Here is a 14,185-nt window from a genome sequence, read left to right on the forward strand (position 1 = left end):
CTCCAGCTTCCAGATGCTCAGACTACATGGTGCTAAATGTCTCAATTGAAGCCTGTTCCCGAGCCTTCTGAACCCAGCACAAACAGGCCCTCTGCATCATACTGCCACAAATCGCTTGCCCTCAGGCTTAAGCAGAAACCTCAAATATCCATTTCAACTGAATCTCCAATTTACGGTTCTGAACATCCTTCAGAGCGGCTGAACCCGCCACCGAAATCGTGTTTTTAGTAATGGCAGACACAACCGCATCCACCTTAGGAACTCTTAGGAGATCCAGAGTCTCTTCCTTCTGCAGGTCAGCTTTGCCATTGTGCGACTGACCTTCAAGCCCGCTTCCGGGAAGTCCCATTCCCAGTTTCCCAGCTAATGAATCTTCTTAGGTAGTGGGAAGGCACTAGGGGGGTCCACGCAGGCCATCCGGGACCGGATTCACCCCTTCATTATCAGACTCCTCCAGAGCCACCTTCACCCCCAACTCCTCCAAAACATGGGGAATGAGGAGATGCAACTCCTCCTTCTTGAATAGTCAGACCACTCTAGGGTTATCTCCCTCTGTCACAGTATCTCATCTGAATCAGAGTCATCCTTATTCACATCAGAAATCAGCATTCGGGTCCACATCACACCCACATCCAGGTCTGCAGGATCTCCCTGCAAGTTATCAGAATCACCTAAATCCCTGGGATCACTCTCAGCCCCTGAGTTACTGAGACCCAGGTGCCTTAAAAGATTCCCAGATGCCTTCTGAAGGCACCACCTTCAGCCTCCTAACCAATCAACATGGGGGCTTCTCTCTGGGACGATTCCTCCCTGCTTCCCTTTCGCACTAGAAAGGCCTGTGCAGGAGCAGGACAAACTCCGGAGAGAAAACTCCTCTGGATCCTCAGCACTCTGATCGGGTAGGCTACCATCAGAGCCCCTCCTCCATTCTTGATCCTCCGCAGACACCTGACCCACAAGCAGAGAGAAGTGGGAAGGGGAATATCTTGGCCTCCTTGGTGGCTGCGGACCTCCAACTACAATCCTCCGCTGACCCAGCTATCAAATTTGACACCTCCCCCCCCCCCCCCCGGGACTGCAGCCGTGGCCCCTGAAGACCTCCTTTCACCAGCTGCGCCCGAGGAGGTTTCCTCCCCTTACACGCTGCCAGTAGAAAGGGAGCGTGCATTGCAGACCAGAGGCTGCACGCCCTACACGTTGCCACGCACGGTTTTGGCGCCATTCCCCAGGAGGCACAAGCTGATCAAAGAGGGCAGGCTGCACACATGGTCACAAAGAACAGGCAGCACATGTGGTCGGCAAGTCAAGTCGCACAGCTGGTGTGCGAGAAACCTCCTCCAATCCGATCGGCACCAACAGCCCCCGCTGTCGAAAGCACACTGCCGCCAAGCCGCCATGACTGAAGCTCTTGGCTTTTCCTAATTTTTTTTGTTACTTAATAAAAATCAACAAAAAAAAAAAAAACCCAGCTAAGAATATTTCCCTGGCTGGGGTTGATGGCTTGAGGGAGGAGACCTCAGAAGCAACGAGGGGAGCAATCCCCCTGGCTATCAGGGCCTCCAGAAGCAGTGGGCTACAGACAGGGGTTACTAATTCCCTGGTTCCCCCTGAGGGATGGTCCACAGAACGACCCTCAGGGAGCCTCAGTCCAATCTCTAAATTCTCTCTTCTTTTTTTTTTTCAAGTCAGACTGCAGGTTTGCACATTCTACCATCTGCTGGAGACAGAGAAAAACTGAGGGAGTGCAGGTGGCACTCTGATACGTAGCAGTGCCTCAAAGTTTTTGTTCTCTTGCCTCCTTCTGCTGGTAGGGATGCAAAACCCACTTGTCTGGACTGATTTGGGTAATGAACAGGAAGGCCTGTTTTTCCAGTGGGTGGCAATTACAACCCTCAGCATTGGGATAACCTGCACAGAGCAGGTATTACAAACTCTAAACAGCAGTGGTGCAACAATATCAGGCTTCCAAGAAGGCTGGGGTGACCTGTATGGATGAATCATGGATAAAACAGCCTCACTAACCTTGGGGGCTGTGGGGATTATTACAAAACTTGATAATAAGATGTAGAAAGGGGTCCCTGACTGTTGAATTAAGTATTGGTCTTAAAAGAAGCAAGGGTGACGAGAACAAAGCCAAATGGCCTACCAACGGATTTTGGACATGCTCAAGGAAGATACAGAGAGCAGTGGTAGGAATCGGGTTGAGAGGTCGGGTAGAAGACATGGTTAGATGGGTGGGAAGAGTAGACTGGTGTAGGAATCTCTAGGCTCATCTACCCTAAATGGAAGAATCTCAACTGGGCAAACTGAATGGGCAGTTTTCCTCTTTATTTGCTGTCGTTTACTATATTACAGGAACTCTCTGGAAGGTGGGGTAAGAATGGCACAAAAAGAGTTAGTCAGAGCAGAGAAAGGAAAGGCTTCTCCACTGTGAACAAAAATATGCCTCTATTGCAGTGGTTCCCAACCTTTTCTGTTTCATGGCACACCTGGCACAAAGTTCACTTCATTAGTGAACACCAACCACTTCCCCATCATCATCACTTTCTCGTTTCTTTTTAAATTAAAGTTTTTATTAGGCATGTTACAAGTAAACACCATTAAAACATAACAGGTTCAGAAGGCTGATCACGATTAACAATCGTCGCAGCGTATATACATGGATATTGCAATGAATGATCAAATAAACTGTAAGAGAGGTTTACTGGAAATAACTATGGCCGAGTGTCTTTTTTGTCCATCCTTGGATTGTCATCTGCATATTCAAATCACTCCATCTCCAATCACGGTACGGTGACCATACTTGGTTGAAACATGGCAAATTATAAATGTTTTTGTGCCGTCATCTGATACAAAATACACATATTGTCCAATTTGTGGAGTACCACCTCCACAGATGGTACTTGCGCCTGTTTCCACATGGCTGCCAAAAACACATCGAGTGCCCAACATCTCTGGGTGAATAACACATTAGTGTATCTATTGCTCACCATGGGAACATTTAGTAACGCGCATTCAGGAGTCAAAATGATGGATTGCCCCACAATAGCTTACATAATGTTAGAAATCTCTCTCCACAATCTGCTTACGTTAGGACATGTCCACCACATATGTAAAAAAAGTTCCCGATAAGCCACACCCCTTCCAGCACAAATCAATAGAGCTAAAGTTTCGCTCGGTAGAGCCTTAAAGGGTGTGAAGTGCCAGCGAAACAATACTTTTAAACCATTCTCTGTGAGGTTAGCAGACACAGAACAGCCCTTGGTATTAAGAATATCAGTTCCCATTCTTCCTTGGTGAAAGACCTGTTCAAATCCTGTTCCCATGCTTGAATATATTTCATATTATCGGTGCTTGTGGTCTGAAGGATACCATAGATCTTGGAGAGAGGCCGCCCGTGATCCTGTCCGCTGCCTCACACCATACTTCAAACTGTACCTTTGCCCTTGGACAACTCCCTCATGATAGCTTCCTGATGGATAAAGTTGCTTATTTGGTAGTATGGATAAGGGTGAGAGTGTTGAAGTTGAAATGTGTCCCTAAGCTGGGGTAGGGCAAAAGGCTGTCCCGTCCCCATAGCTGACCCACGAGGCCCGAGATTTCCATTCCCCATACGACACGGTATCCCATCCAGGAGAGAAATTCTATTGTAAAATAGATGAGTAGCTCTGAAAGTAATTTTTCACTCCAGTGATGGCATGTTTCCACCGGTGACCCAAACCGAAGTGTAGTTTTGTAAGGGTTAAAGTCAATGTCCCTTGGACCCCTCCACGTCTCCTGTGGTTGCCAAAGAAGAGCCCGAATAGGCATATTTCCCAACACCACCTGTTCAATGGCAACCCATCTTGGTGGTTCCCTCACCTTATGCCATGCTATAATAGCACTAAGCTGTGCTGCGGCATACTACCCCTGGAGATTAGGGATCCCCATACCCCCCCTTTAGTTTATGAATGAATAGCACAGATTGAGCTACCCTCGGAGGCCTCCTCTTCCATATAAAGGCGAATAGCCTCTTCTGCCAGCCCTTTTAAAATCGCTTGTAGGAATGTGAATTTGTAATGACTGAAATAAATAACTGAATTTAGGGATAACATTTATTTTGATTGTGGTAATACTCCCTGTTCACACAATCGAATAATTCATCCAAGTATCTAGATCTTTTAAAGATCCTGGCTGCCCAAAGGAATATAATTCAATTGGTACAGGTCATCTAACTAATTGCTGAGTAATATGTCCAGGTATTTTAATGTGTGTCTTTGCCCATTTAAATGGGAATTTGTTTCAAGTCCGCAAGCTGGTCAAGGGGCAATGAAATATTGAGCACTTCCGATTTCTTCCAGATTCAGCTTGAATCCAGACACTGAGCTAAAGGCTCCCAGCAAACTCAACCACCCTTTCTAAAGAGGTTTGAGGCTTCGATAGCGTAAATAGCACGTCGTCTGCAAACAAGGACATTTTATAATCTACTTCCCCTACCTGTATGCCGGCAACGGTGAGGATCATTTCTAACACTGGTAGTGAATGGTTCTAAAAATAACGCAAACAGCAAAGGCGACAACGGGCCACCTTGTCAAGTGCCTCTACAGATGGGGAAGGGGTCTGAATATACCCCATTAACTTTGACATGGGTCGCCGGCCTCTCATAATTTAGCCAACCAGCTACAAAATTTGGGTCCAAAATTCATTTTTCGTCAAGGTTTTGAAAAAGAAAAGGACAGTGGGACCGTGTCAAAGGCCTTTTCCGTGTCCACAGCAAATAATACTGCAGGGGTGTGCTGTTTAGCCCACCACAATAGGTTCAACAGTTTTCCTGACATTATCTGCGGCTTTTCGTCCAGGTATAAATCCTGCTTGATCTGGGTGGGTCAGTTTCGCCATCACATGATTAAGGCAGGTCGATAAAATTTTGCTAGTATGTTAAGGTCAACGTTAATTAAAGAGATGGGCCGGTATGACCCACATTCCATAGGATCACGGCTTTGGCTTTGCTAAAATAGTAATTCCTGCCACATTTGCACTGGGTGCAAATGAATCACCTTCCTGGAGGGCATTATACGCCACCATGAGGCGTGGAGCTAACTGTTCCCGAAACTTCTTATAGAAAGAACCCGTATACCCATCAAGTCCCGGAGCCCTTGTTAGCTCTTGAGCTCGCTAACTGCTTGTTGAATTTCCATAGGGGAAATTTCTGCCTCAAAAAATAGCTCTCCTCCTCCGTGATTCGAGTCAACTGGATATTGTCGAGGTAAGATGTTGTACTATCCACATGAATATTAGAGTCTGCAGCGTACAGTCACCGTAGAAACCTTTGGAAACGTTGTTGAATGTCCGTGGGTGTGTGGAGGATGGTACCATCCTCTGCCTTAATACGTGTGATGAGATGCTGTTCAACTTGCTTTTTTAATTTACGTGCTATAGTCGTCCCGCCTTATTACCCACTGGAATGTTCCTGTTTTACCCGCAGGAGCATAAACGCCTAACTCTGTCGCCTGTACCTCTCATAAGGAGTTCCTTGCAGCTTGTAATTGAGCATAAAAATCTAGGAGAGGGGATATTTTGTGCTGTTTTTCCAGCCAGGGCAATTTCAGCATTCAATTGTTTAATTTTCTCCAATTTCACCTTTTTTCTGGTGAGAGGCCTGAGATATAAAATTTCCCCTGAGAACAGTCTTCAAACATTCCCAAAACAAATTTTTGGACGTGGTAGATTCCCCATTAAACCCCTGGTATTCAGCAATGGCCGTGCGGATGGACTGGGAAGAATGAATCATCTCCTAGCAAGGTATCATTAACCTCCTCAGTACCGAATTCCTGCGGGTCTGTCCTGTAAAGTAAATCTCAACCAAATCGGAGTGTGGTCTGACCACGTAATGTTGCCTGTATCTACCTCGCTCACCCTTAAGCTAAGAGCCCCATCTATCAAAAAGAAATCAATTCTAGAATAAGAGTGATGTGGATGGGATAAAAAAAGTGTAATCCCTGATAGCAGGGTGTCTATGTAGCCAGATGTCCTGTAAGCCCCTGTCCTTGATAATTTTTTTTGAGACTGAGGCACCCTGCTTTAGACCCATCCCACCTCCAGTGGAGTTATCTATGCAAGGCTGATTAGTAATATTAAAATCCCCTGCTATAATCAGCTGTCCCACATCAACCGCATCCAATACATGGTGTAGACTAGCAAAAAAAGGCTGCATAGACATTTAACAGAGCATATTTAACTTGGTTCAATTCAACTTGTAACAATAAATACCTGCCACTAGGATCTCCCAGGGTTTTCATAACTTGGCATTGGAGGGTCTTTGTGTATTTAAGATGCTAACTCCCTTGTATCGCACTTGTTTGGAGGCCGCAGCATGAAATTGTCGTGAAAAAAAGGAGCCAATGGAGTAACCTTTCATACCTGCGTTTCAAGTGGGTTTCTTGTAAGAACAAGATATCTGCCCTTGAGGTTTGGGCCTCGGCTCTCAGCAGATCTGCCGCTTTCTGCGACTATTAAAGTCCCTTAACATTAAGGGATAATATTTTGAGCAACATTATTCTTCAAATACACCGGCATATTTCAAGCGCACTCGCCATAGCGCAACTTCCAAAACCACACCCAGGCTGAGCGCACTTCCGTATTTTGATTTTAACCAACGAAAGAAATATTTCCGACTGTTAATGCCCTGTTGCCCTGTGAAACCTTAATATGGGCATATTCTATCTATACCCTTCAGGCCCCCCTCCCTGGCCCTCCCACCCCACACCCCAGTGCCTGTAAAGCCCCGCAGCCCTGATTCCCAATCATAGCGATGGAGAAGGTACAGAGAAGAGCGACCAAAATGATAAGGGGAATGGAACAGCTCCCCTATCAGGGAAAGACTAAAGAGGTTAGGACTTTTCAGCTTGGAGAAGAGACGGTTGAGGGGGAATATGATAGAGATGTTTAAAATCATGAGAGGTCTAGAACGGGTAGATGTGAATCGGTTATTTACGCTTTCGATAATAGAAAGACTAGGGGGCACTCCATGAAGTTAGCATGGGGCACATTTAAAACTAATCGGAGAAAGTTCTTTTTTACCTCAACTCACCATTAAACTCTGGAATTTGTTGCCAGAGGATGTGGTTAGTTGCAGTAGTATAGCTGTGTTTAAAAAAGGATTGGATACGTTCTTGGAGGAGAAGTCCATTACCTGCTATTAAGTTCACTAGAGAATAGCCACTGCCATAGCAATGGTTACATGGAATAGACTTAATTTTTGGGTACCTGCCAGGTTCTTATGGCCTGGATTGGCCACTGTTGGAAACAGGATGCTGGGCTTGATGGACCCTTGGTCTGACCCAGCATGGCATTTTCTTATAGCTGCTTGAGCAGATGGCGGCGTGTTTCACCACGGAACCTGCCCCCCCCGCACCCAGACCGTCAGTAACAAAACTTCAACTGTAAGAAAACATGTATAAAACCTTAAATACTTTAAATGTGATCTTCATAACGGAACTGCTGTTTAACCGTATGGCTTCCAGTTGGAACCCATTTGTTCCTCAGAATAGACTTTGTAAAATCATCCTGGTCCCTTATGTCCTGGTCTGTTGTCCCCTGAATTCCTACGAAGCCTTTTTCCGCCCTTGGTAACGCGTTGCCATCTTGGTGTATCCACTGATGTGGAATAGGAAGGATTCTTTTTTTTCTCCCATGATTCTCACCACCATGGCCTGCGTCCTTCAAAATGCGTCACAGCTTCCTCAATAGTATGTGCTTTAGAAGTGCTGCCTTGAATGGTCATGGCCGATACCAAACGGAAAAAGCCTATCTATAGCGAATATTTCCTTTCCTCAAAGCTTGAGTAATATCTTTAAACTCCATTCTTCTTCTTATGTGATAGGGGAGATATCTGCAAAAATCATGATAGTATGTGATTCCCAGTCCCAGGACTGTTGTTTTTCTTGCTGCCTATATAAACCTGCTCTTTCACTGAATACTTGGAGAAGCAAACTACGATATCCCGCGGTTTTCTAGGCATCTTGGGTCCCAGGGTTCTGTGAGCGTGCTCCAGCTCCACCGTCGGAAGTGCCACGTCTGCTCCAGGTGCGTGGCCTTGCATTAGGAGAAAACCACAGACATTGATAATAGTCCCCTTACAATCTGCATATTCTTCAGTTTCAGGGATCCCCCTAAAACTCAAATTATTACGCCTGCTCCTGTTCTCAAGATCCTCCAATTAGTTAATATTTCTTCATTCACAGTTTTATTTTGAGAAACTGAGGTTGGAGGTTTACAATTTTCTCTGCCTGGGCTTCCAGGCGGATGTCCCCAGTCATCCACACGCCTACCTATTTCAGCCATTCTTTCCCTTCAGCATGCCCATGTGATTCAGCAGATCTTTCTTATTTTCTTTCATCTCCTTCCTTATTTCACCAAACACTGGCAAAATTCTGACCTAGTCGGCATGGTGACATTGGGGCCCCCCCCCGCCCAAATCGCCGCCATCCATGGCCTTCATGCGCACCAGAGGTCAGGGCGTCCCCGACGTTCACAACCCTTCGTCAGACAGCGTTGTTTTTGTATAGGAGAACTGCCGAAAATCGGGACCTTTTTCTTTTGTGCCATGCTGTGCAGTTCCGCCAACTTTAGAGCCGCGCTGGTGTCCTGAATTACAGGTTACCTTGCAATTAATGGTCCAAGGTACAGCAGGAGCTCCGGTTCAGGTGGCCATTTTGTTCCACGGCTAGAGCCCCCCCCCCCCTCCACTTTCTCTTTTCTAATCTCTCCCCCATCCCACTATCATCACCTTCCCTCTCCCCCCACCCCTTGGAACAATAGGAAAATTGGTTCTTACCTGCTAATTTTCGTTCCTGTAGTACCAAACAGTGGGTTGAGCCTCCTGTCCAGCAGATGGAGCCAGAGAAAAAAAACTGAAAGGGCATACCATATAAGGAGTGTGCTCACCCTGTGCCCCTCAGTATAGGCGTTATCAATGCAGAAAAAAAAATGCAAATCGAACCAGAATAAGATCAAGAAGTAACAAAACCAACAAGGCTAATATAATGAGAACATTGAACAGTGCAAGAAAAAAACCAGCTCTTGTCTATGTGTTAGATACATCCGGTGCCAAATCATCATGTTACATCAAAGTTCTGCAAGGAAGAAGGCATGCTCCAGAGCTGAAAAGGAAAAAACTACGAGTGGACTGAAAAGAAATATGGGAGGAAGTCTGGACTGATCTGTGGTACTACAGGAACGAAAATTAGCAGGTAAGAACCAATTTTCCTTTCCCTGTACAGTACCCGGATCAGTCCAGGACAGTGGGATGACCAAAGCTTCCCTAAGTAGGGTGGAACCGAGACAGTCCCGCTCGGAGCACATGTCTGCCAAAAGAACCAAAAACTGGCGCCTGAATGTCAAGACAATAACGCCGAGCAAAAGCATGCATACATTTCCAGGTAGCCGCTCTGCAAATTTCCTGAGGAGAAACCAACTGGCTCTCTGCCCAAGAAATAGCCTGCAAACGCAGAGAATGGGCTTTTAGTCCCTCCGGGACTGGCCGGCCCCGACAAAGATACGCCGATGCGATCACCTCCTTTAGCCAGCGAGCAATGGTGGCTTTAGAGGCCTTCTGACCTTTATGAGGACAGCTCCATAAAACAAAGAGATGATCGGAGACTCTGAAATCATTAGTAACCTGCAAGTACTGAAGGAGAACACACTTAACATCCAAGCGTCGGAGATCAGCACCCGACGCGCCAGCAATATCCTCCGGTGAAAAGGCAGGGAGCTCCACCGCTTGAATGACATGAGAGGAGGAAAAGGGAGGGAGCTCCACCGCTTGAATGACATGAGAGGAGGAAAAGGCAGGGAGCTCCACCGCTTGAATGACATGAAAGGAGGAAAAGGCAGGGAGCTCCACCGCTTGAATGACATGAGGAGGAAGAAAAGGGAGGGAGCTCCACCGCTTGAATGACATGAGAGGAGGAAAAGGGAGGGAGCTCCACCGCTTGAATGACATGAGAGGAGGAAAAGGGAGAGAGCTCCACCGCTTGAATGACATGAGAGGAGGAAAAGGGAGGGAGCTCCACCGCTTGAATGACATGAAAGGAGGAAGAGGGAGGGAGCTCCATCGCTTGAATGACATGAAAGGAGGAAACTACCTTTGGCAGAAAAGAAGGGAGCGTCTTTAGAGAAACCCCCGAATCAGGGAATTGCAGGAAGGGCTCCTGGCAGGATAAAGCCTGCAGCTCGGAAACCCTCCTGGCTGAGCAAATAGCCACGAGGAACACCGTCCTAAGCGTGAGGTCCTTGAGCGTGGTCCGACGGAGGGGTTCAAAAGGTGCCGTACAGAGAACCCGTAAGACCAGGTTAAGATTCCAAGACGAGCGAGTAGCCCTGACCAGCGGATTCAAATGCTTAGCCCTCTTAAAAAAAAAAAAAAAAATCGAACGACATCCGGACTGGTGGCCACTGAGTAACTGTCAAGCCTGCCCAAGAGGGAGCTGAGAGTTGAAACCTGAACCCGCAAGGATTTGAAAGACAACCCTTTAGAGAGCCCGTTCTGAAGGAAGGAAAGAAGCAGAGAGACCGGGGCCCTGCGCATCGATACCCCAGCCTCCACGCACATATCATCAAAAACCCTCCAAACCCAAACATAAGAAAGATGTTGAGGTTTTACGGGCCCGCAACAGCGTGGAAATCACTTCCTCCTTGTAGCCCCCTCTTCCTCAGCCCCCGCCACTCAAAAGCCAGGCCGCAAGACAAAAGCGATCTGCCTGATCTAAAAATACTGGACCTTGTCGCAGGAGGTTGTGGAGGTGAGCGAGACGAAGAGGGCCGTCCGACGCGAGATTCACGAGGTCCGAAAACCATGGTCTCCGAGGCTATGAGAATGACCTTTCAGTTTTTTCTCTGGCTCCATCTGCTGGACAGGAGGCTCAACCCACTGTCTGGACTGATCCGGGTACGTACAGGGAACACATTTCTCTTCCTTTCTCGCTTACTTCAGCCCCTGGTACCATCATCACCACTTTCTCTAGCCCTCCATCTCTTCCCCCCACCCCTTCTGTCCCCTAATCACCTTCCCTCTCCTTCTAGCCCCACCTCCCATCATCACCTTCCGTCTCTCCCCCACACCCTGGCATCATCATCATCACCTTCTTTCTCCCCCCATCTGTTCTCCCCACCCCCAAGCACTATCACCACCTTCCCTTTCCCTCTAATTCCCTCTAACCCTCTCATCATCACTTTCTTTCTCCCTCCCCATCCTCTGCACCTCTCCTGCCATCATCGTCATGGCTTTCCCATTCCCCCCCTCTAGCATCATCACCACCTGCCCTCTCCCCTACCTCCTGGCATCCTCACTTCCCTCTCCCTATATCTCTCTTCCCCACCCCCTGGCATCATCACCTTCCTTTTCCCTCACCCCCAGGCATCATTATCACGTTCCCTCTCCATCCACCCCTCCATCATCTTCATCTTCCCATTCCAACCACCTCTTCCTCCCCCTTGCATCATCATTACCTTCTCACTCCTGGTAACATCATCGTCACTACCTTCTTTCTTTCTACCCTTCTCCCTCACCTCCTGGCATCATCATCACCTTCTCTCGCCCTCCATCTCTTCTCCTTGCCCCGGCATCATCATCAGCTTCTCTTTCCCGCTCCCTGCCCACCCTCTGGCATCATCCCCTTCCCTCTCTCTTCACGCCTCTCCCCCACCAATATAATCATCATCATAATCTTCCATCTCCCTCACCCCATCATCACCGTCTTTTCCGTTTCTCTCCACCCCCTGGTATCACCTTCCCTCGACCTCAGTCCCTGGCATCTTCATCACCTTCCCTTCACTCTCTCCCATACCTGGTGGCACATTCAGCTTCCCTTCCCTCACCCCAACCCTTGTACAGAAGAAGGATGTGAGCAGGTTACTGAGTGCTGCCTCTTCCTCCTTTCCAGCTTCCCTCTGCAATCTTAACTGCATGCAGCCAGCAGGTTTCCTGAGAATACAGGACCCCCAGCGGCTTTTGTTGCAGAGGAGAGCCAGGAGAGGGGAAGGCAGGTGCAGCTGCCCATAAGTGCTGCTCTCCAACACCCCCTGCTGGTGGGAGGACATCCTGCAGGCCAGGAGGGAAACAGGACATGAGACTGCAGCCATGGCACACCGGTTGGGAAACGCTGCTCTATTGTATTCCAGAGCTAAGGCAGGCCACAAAAGCACCATCCTGCTTTAAGCCACAAGACCATGGCTTCCCAAACCTGTCCTGCAGACCCCACAGCCAGACGGATTTTCAGGATATCTACAATGAATATGCAAGAGATAAAAATTTGCATATATACAGTCTCCATGATATGCAAATTTGTCTCTGTCATATTCATTGGGGATATCCTGAAAGCCTGACTGGCTATGGGGTTCCTACGTCAGGTTTGAGAAGCCCTGCACAAGACACTGTGAGGGGGGTAAACAGGGAAGTACTGAATGTGGTACAGACCTTCCTCTATGATGCTAAGCATCAAACGCCCATCCCACTTTGGAGAAATGAGCTGGACAGGTGTGCACAGAGCTGGAGAAGGCTGTGGGATTCAAGGAGATCTGATGAAGGAGCAGAGGGGGATATAATTAGTACAGGAGGGGAATTCAAAAAAGAGTAGCAGTGGCACAAACTGCCCGGGGAAGAGAAAGACCTTGAAGAGAGCCTTGATTCAAAAAGTGTTAGAATACCAGGCATAATAAGCAAGAGAGTCAGTCATTTTGGGCAGATGATGCCATGCAAATGAGGTTGCAAGGCTCCTTGCTCTGTGGTTGATCTCTACTCATTGTAAAGATGCAGCCAACTCCGAGCAAGAGAGAGAACCTCATATTTTTTAACAACGTAAAATCCATCTCAGGAAAACAAGTTGGATATATGGTATTGCAGCCTCCTTTAGTCCAGCATGTGTGTGCACACTCCCCCCCCCCCCCCCAATCACAAAGTCTCCATTAGAGTTTCTTCTGTGTCAGAAATCCCAGGGGTGCACTTCTCTTCTGGCCTGCTTTGCCAAATCTCATCGGGTGTTGTAGTTCATGACTACACAAGAAAACAGGAGAGGCTCAAGCTGTCTGTGCAAGCACACGATGGATGAGAAGCGATTTGCTTTTCCTTCCAGCCTGCAGTTCAAGACCATCCAAGTACGAAGTGGCTGCTGACAGGACCATGGGATTGCTCTGCTGAGGAAACGGTCTTGACGGGACACCAGTTGGCTGCTCTGAAGATTTCACAGATGTAGATGCTTCCTGTTTCAAGCCGCTGCTCCTGCTCATCATCATCAGGGCTTACCATTCATTCATCGCCGATATATGCAGGGATCTCAGTATTTAATCAGCCCTTTCAATTCTGTATGTTCTAGTGACCTGCGCTGGGAATTAGCAGCCTGCTAGCCTTCAGACCCAGAGGTCTGTATGACTAAGATACATAGATCATGGCCTTCTGAGGCCCCCAGCATCCTGTCCACTCCTGCACTGGAAAATGAACCCATGGGCGGGGGAGTTGGGAAACAGTAAGAGTCCTTTTGCCATAGTTAAGGCTGTGCTTGTGAAAGCTGCCTTGGCCACCCTGGGTGCGCCTGCAGAGGAAGCAGTTAGGAAGGTTTTACTGCCTATTTACTATGGAACAGAGAAAGGGTTCTGTTTTCACTCCAGCCTACATAGCTCAGGAGTTTGTGTACACCCCTCATAATCCAACATGAATGGACGCATCTCTGCAGGACAGGTCCATAAATAAATTACTAGCAAGATGGACTTTGGTTTCTCCACCTCTAAATTCTTGCGGAGAGCAACACGAAACAGATTTTCATAAATCGGGATTTGCCAGAACTTGCAGGTGACCTGGGCTGGCCACCATCTGAGACGGAGTGCTGGGCTCGATGGACCTAAGGTCGGACCCAGCACAGCACTTCTTATGCTCTTAAGAGAGATACTTAGTGAAGAGGCACTACCACTGCCAGAAAAGCAACAGAAAATAATAATTATAAAAAAAAAAGCAAAAAAACCCCCAAAACAAACCCCAAACTTACCTCTCTTTTGCATGAAACTGAAAAGGTCATCCAAGAACTCCTTTCTCCTATGGTCGCCATCCAGCTCATATAACTGCACAGGCAAAAAAAGTAAGAACACAACCACCATCAGGGGCAGGCAATGCAGAGAACTCCCTCCCTCCCATTCCCCCGCACCCCTCCAGCGCCGA

The 14,185-nt window shown here is 47.7% G+C and overlaps 1 protein-coding gene across 2 annotated transcripts in view; it reads right to left on the reverse strand.

Moving 5' to 3' along the window:
• The window catches only part of ARID3A (AT-rich interaction domain 3A), an 86,949-nt gene that overhangs the window by 24,694 nt on the left and 48,070 nt on the right, over positions 1-14,185 (reverse strand). For both annotated transcript variants that reach the window (XM_029613446.1, XM_029613447.1), the window contains exon 4: positions 14,016-14,088. In XM_029613446.1, the coding sequence (XP_029469306.1) occupies positions 14,016-14,088 (73 nt within the window). The remainder of the gene's footprint in view (positions 1-14,015; positions 14,089-14,185) is intronic.

The sequence above is a fragment of the Rhinatrema bivittatum genome, chromosome 8 (genome assembly GCF_901001135.1).
Source record: "Rhinatrema bivittatum chromosome 8, aRhiBiv1.1, whole genome shotgun sequence".
NCBI lineage: Eukaryota > Metazoa > Chordata > Amphibia > Gymnophiona > Rhinatrematidae > Rhinatrema > Rhinatrema bivittatum.